Source organism: Pollachius pollachius, assembly GCF_949987615.1.
Source record: "Pollachius pollachius genome assembly, chromosome: 8".
Classification (NCBI taxonomy): Eukaryota; Metazoa; Chordata; class Actinopteri; order Gadiformes; family Gadidae; genus Pollachius; species Pollachius pollachius.
This window is the reverse complement of record NC_136941.1, coordinates 11,146,061-11,152,094: the sequence shown is the minus strand read 5'-3', so window position 1 is coordinate 11,152,094 and position 6,034 is coordinate 11,146,061. Positions and strand designations below refer to the sequence as shown.

At 41.9% G+C, this 6,034-nt stretch overlaps 1 protein-coding gene across 1 annotated transcript; it reads left to right on the top strand.

Annotated features, from left to right (window-relative positions):
* Positions 1-2,169: 2,169 nt before the first annotated feature.
* cbln4 (cerebellin 4 precursor) lies at positions 2,170-4,590 on the top strand (the record flags this gene model as incomplete). The annotated part of the gene is made up of 3 exons (XM_079740820.1): positions 2,170-2,460; positions 3,744-3,860; positions 4,393-4,590. The coding sequence occupies 3 exons, from the start codon at positions 2,170-2,172 to the stop codon at positions 4,588-4,590; spliced, it is 606 nt and encodes a 201-aa protein (XP_079596946.1).
* Positions 4,591-6,034: the final 1,444 nt, after the last annotated feature.

Here is a 6,034-nt window from a genome sequence, read left to right as displayed (position 1 = left end):
TAAATTACTATCTCCAGTCGAGTTTGTAAATGTTCCCACTGCAGAGCTTATTATACACTAAATGAGCTCATCAGATTCACAGAGGGAAGAAACATACACAGATACAAACTCAGATACAGATACAAATATAGAAACATACTGATTACTTTATTGATCAGCGAGGAACAGTTGCTCAGCTCAAGCCAGAGAATAAACCCAACTAGCAACTAGCAATATACACAATAAATATTAATATTATTTATTCTTATTATAAATCAAATATGTGTCTAGCAACAATATTCTGCTGTTGGTTATTCTGCTGTTGGTTAGATGTTAATTAAAAGTATATTTGTAACTTATGCGAAAAGTGAAGTAGACTGCAGGTATATTGCACAAGTCATCTGGATATTGTCATCAATAAAAAGGTGGAAATGTTTACTCATGTAGCAAGGATGTCAAGTAGTATTATTTATGGTGATGAGACCCTAACCAACCCTTGTCAGAAAGGGAACTGGATTAAAATCCCCGGGGACTCTTAAAGAATCTAACAACATCGAGATTCTTTATCTGTGTCTGATTGAAACTCATTTTCGCCCAGGCTGCTCATTAAGACAAGTATGTACAGCTGCCCCCACTGGCCTCTGAGCTGCTAACGGACTACCAATGGTTGATCTCACACCCTTCATTTGAAATAGATTGGTGCTGCAAAACTTTTGAGTGAGGGGAAATTTAAATCCCACACGTCCACGCTTTTAATTCAACCATTTCTTACAAGGTATGCTGATGCTGAAAGGTAAATGTGCCTAGTGTACATACCAATTTGTTTTTGTATCGTCCCAAAACTCCCACTCATCCCAAAAACTAACATGTGACAGTGTTGACAGTAGCCATGTTGGAGGAGAATTTCGATTGCTCCGCATCTCACATGGATCGTTCTTCTATTTAAAAAATAAGAACAGCGAAAGGCGGGTTCCATGAGAACCCTTTAATGACACTGTGAGCTCTAAGCCCTGATGTCCGCTTTCTTGTAATGTGAAGAGGCAGATGCAAATGTAACATTGATAAACAGAATACAAATGTGTACAAATATAATAGAGAATTGTTCATATGGATGAATATATTGGCACTTTTAAAGGATGTACATCACAGTACACCTTACTCTTTTAGAAACCTTAGGCCTACTTCCCAAAACCACTTGGACTGAATGTTTGTGTTAGGGTTACGGACACAAAACTAGAGAGGGGGGAGGGTGGGTATGTGACTCTGAATGAAAAACAAAATGTTTTCAATAAAGAGAGTGATGACCCAATCCTCCTAAAATGTTGATAACTTTTGCTGTTAAGCCCCGACTTAGTTTGTGGGTGGGTGGGTGGGTGGTTGGTGTGTGTGTGTGTGTGTGTGTGTGTGTGTGTGTGTGTGTGTGGGGGGGGGGGGGGGGGGGGAGGCGGGTAATCCTTACAAACCTGCCATCACATCTCGTCTGCACCGCGTTGCGAATGCTTGCGCATGTTTTCCCAGGATCCTCTGACCCTGAGCTCACACCTTCACTCTCAGATATAATCGCGATCAATTCACCCAGTCAATCATAGCTCATTCAGTCCATGGTTCTTAAGCTCATTTGTTTTATATTGAATGATGCTTGTAGGCCGAATTGTCTACAGATCAAGAGAACGACCAGCACACCATGTACATGCGTAATGTAGCAGACCAGTGCACGCAGTGCGCACCAGATAAGGGGACCCTCCGATGCGCCAGCATGGGGAGAGAGGGGCTTTGATACACAACCCACTGCTTTCGCCGGTCGACCGAGAGCCCTCATCAATACCTTGTCAATTGAATTGCTCTAAATAAAAATATATCCTAATTGTAAATAGAATAGGCTGTTCCGTCTGCTGATAGTTATTTGTGATGTTTATTTAAAATGAACAACGTTTCAACACCAAATCTAAAAATGCCTCATAACTAAACCCAATAAGAGAAGTGTGCAGCATCAGACGCGTGTGTGGTGCTGATCAGCAGCATTGTGCGGGACTGATCAGCAGTGTGCGGGACTGTGCGGGACTGATCAGCAGTGTGCGGGACTGATCAGCAGTGTGCGGGACTGTGCGGGGCGGCTCAGCAGTGTGCGGGACTGTGCGGGACTGATCAGCAGTGTGCGGGGGACTCGGTGCGGAGACGCTGTGTTTGGAAATGCTGCCGTCACAGTTGGCCACCGGGGCGAATGCCCTTCTCGTCGTGCTCTGTTGGACTCTACTGTGTCCGTTCGGGAGTGCCCAAAACGACACGGAACCGATCGTCCTGGAGGGGAAGTGCCTGGTTGTGTGCGACTCCAACCCCACCGCGGACTGGAGGGGCTCCACCTCTCCGCTCGGCATCTCGGTGCGCGCGGCCAACTCTAAGGTGGCTTTCTCTGCGGTCCGCAGCAACAACCACGAACCCTCGGAGATGAGCAACAAGACGAGAATTATATACTTTGACCAAGTAAGACTCCCTAAATTCTGTTTTGGTGCACTTTTATCTCCAGGCGTTCATTTATCATTGCCGTTTGATCCATTTGGAATGAACAGTCAACTCGGTACTGTGCTATCTGTTAATTGACAGCTTATTTAAGCAAAAACAAATTGGGATATCCGCTTGTTATCGATAAAATAGGACAGGGATTATGTTGGATTGTGCTGTACATCGCACACGTAGTGTTAAAGGATGGCCCTGGGGTGCAGATCGTCCCCAACACGACGCACGGTGCGGTGAGGCGCGCACACTCTGCGCATCCCCATGGTAATGGCATTGGACATGAACCGCTGGGAATGTCCAGTTCTTGTATTGTGGGTCAACTTACAAGTTAATCCCAATATGCGACCCATAGTTATTCATTACATTTTTCTAAATAAACTATTAAATTCTGCTTAGATGTCGTTTCGGGTTCAATGGTTGCACATTTTTGGCGGCAATGTAAGGTTTGAGAAAGGTCATATTGGAGAAAGGATGTATCCGTGGGGAAAGTGTATTAGATGTATTGTAGCAGCTGCTACTGTGCTCTGAAACGGTAAATAAACGTCAAATAGGCTTACTGTTACACCTTGCAGACACTTGTATGGTCAATTTGATATGTTTGATTATAAGAATGATTGAAGGATGCAAGACTGCAATGATTGATGATTGATTGAAACGATCAATGTATAATTTATACATTTATGATTTTTGTTGATGAGTGATAACTCGTAAGACTAATCAGTTAGCTGCAGAATGTAGACTGAAATGTTTAGTTGACTGACCAATTGACAATCAATTGATCATAATTGTGATAACCGACTATCATTATTGTTGGCTGATATGGAAAATTTGGAAATATTCGGTTGCCTATTTTTTGGTTTCTGAAAATTTCCCAAATGAATAATCAACAATTCTTGAAAAGCAGCCAGGAAAAATCAACTTGGCTGCTTGTCAAACATTTACACCCAATTATGGATCTGTGTGATAACTTGTGATCTGCGTTTGTCATTGTGTATTACTTTCGATATAGACAGTCTGTCAGAAAGGAGGGAGAGGTCCCTCCTCTCTGACAGAATGTCTATATTTATGATAAATATATATATATAATATGATATATAATATATACATATATGTAATTACATGACAATGACAATTATTTGGTTTCAGACAAAATATGTTTTATACTGATTCCTTACACCAACTGATTGTTTCAATAGCTTCAGCTCCTTGAGAAACATGTATGTAATATTATGCATGTGTTATTCTTGCAGGTACTTGTGAATATTGGGAACTACTTCACGTTTGAGTCTGTTTTCTTGTCACCAAGGAAAGGGATTTACAGTTTCAACTTTCATGTTATAAAGGTGTACCAGAGCCAAACCATACAGGTATACACACACACACACACACACACACACACACACACACACACACACACACACACACACACACACACACACAAGCACACACGCACACACACACACACAAAGAGCAAGAGAGAGATTGAGAGTGAACTCTCAATGTAGTCATTTTAATTTGAAATATTATCTAGGGTGTGGATGCATTCCATTACTCCTAAATGTACTGCCTTCTGGATATTCGTTTCATCTTAATCATATGCTGATGAATGCAGTTATTGGTAGAAATCATTATAACTTTGACTTTCTCTTAACACATGGCGCTCACAAATACCTCAAACCGCAAAGAATAATGAGCGTTCAGAACACCAGGCCTGCTACCATATAAGTATTTCCTCCCTGAAAACACTCATTAGAGTACACGTGTCAGAAAAACTGATAAGCATCAGGAGTTTGCTACGCTTTCACCCAGACATGTAGGTGGATTTTTAAAACAGTCTCGCATAATGCAGCTACTGAGTGGCGCGATGTTTACCCAGTGTCTATGTTTGGGTTCCTCCAGGTCAACCTGATGTTGAACGGCAAGCCGGTCATCTCTGCCTTCGCGGGCGATAAGGACGTTACCCGCGAGGCGGCCACAAACGGAGTCCTGCTACTGCTAGAAAACGAGGACAAGGTGTATCTAAAACTGGAGAAGGGCAACCTGGTCGGTGGATGGCAGTACTCCACCTTCTCTGGCTTTCTGGTTTTCCCTCTGTAAAACAACTACCACCACAACAAACGAAACATCAACACGTCGAAAAACGAAGATCTGCTAAAGGACATTCCCACAATGTTTTGTCCCCCATCCATCGAGTTTTGTTGACATCCCTGGGGTGACCCTGCCAGATCAGGAGAGGAGGAGAGAAGAAAGAGGGATGGACGACCACATCTGAGGGGAAGGCAGAGCTACTCTCTGAGATAACCCTGGACGGGTCCCTGTCAAAATCGCTCATGATGGAAAATGCATCGTTCTTGTGTTGTACCAGCAATCGTGAAGAGGAAAACCAAAAGGTATTCGAACGGTATCGTCTGATTGACATTGATTTGTTGAACATACCGCAGTAGGATTGGATGTCTGCTAAGTCAATTGCATTTGAGTCCATTCGTCCTTTTCAGATTTGTCCTCTTTATTTTATTTCAGTGCCATTGGATCAATCAATTTTTATCTTTCGTTATATTTTCTCCACATGGAAATAAAAGGTAATGCCAATTCCCAGTGCATCTTAGACAGACTCTCGACTTTCTCACACCAGAGAGAAATGATAGCATCCATTGTAGTTTTTTTGGAACAAACCTAATGATTACATCTTGGCTGCGGATTGGGCAACTTTGGCCACTGCAGACAGATGGTGTGCACAGTGTACCAAAGTGTGCTAAATGGTAGTGAGGACAGAAGTTTGGCTGTAAAACCCATCTTATTCTGACTGCATTGTGTTGTTTGCCACACGGTGCCAAGGATGAATATTCTTTTTTTTACTGTTTGCATAATTATGTGGTGATGATCCAAATCCAATATTGTTTCTTTGAAGAGGAAGATAGGTAAAAAAGTAGAAGCAATTGATCAATAATGCAATTGATCAAAAGGCCAGCAGAACGCCAGCAATACAATGCTGGTTTAGCTCATTGCTATGTAGTTCATGGTAAGTATGTCCCTGATACCAACCTGAGATCTGTGGATGGCCTTACGTCAGCACTTTCTACTTTTGCAATGTCCTCAGAAGTGCCCTTGACATTTATTTTCTTGTGAGGGTTCTCAGTGAGAACCCTCACAAGAATAAGTTGAAATCAACTGATAAAATATGACTAATAGTCAGTAGTCACACTTGAATCAGACCTAAGGAAAAACAAGAGACAAAAGTTAGCTTAGTTCTGTTTAAAGGTTTCAGTTGATATGGGTTGTTGAGCACCTTCTTTTGAACATGGAAAATAACGAGATGACCTTTATACTAAAGCCACATGCCCTTAGTAAACTTTACCTTCACAAACTTTAGAATGGTAATATACAATCAAAGTTATAATAATTGTAATTGACAATATTGAATTGTAGATATCGACCCCTTTCCGTTTTGTGCAATCTGTATTTGATAAAACTTTGAGCACACTTGCAGTCTCACAGAACCAGGACATGTCCGACCCATGACAAAACCACCACTAAAAGATGA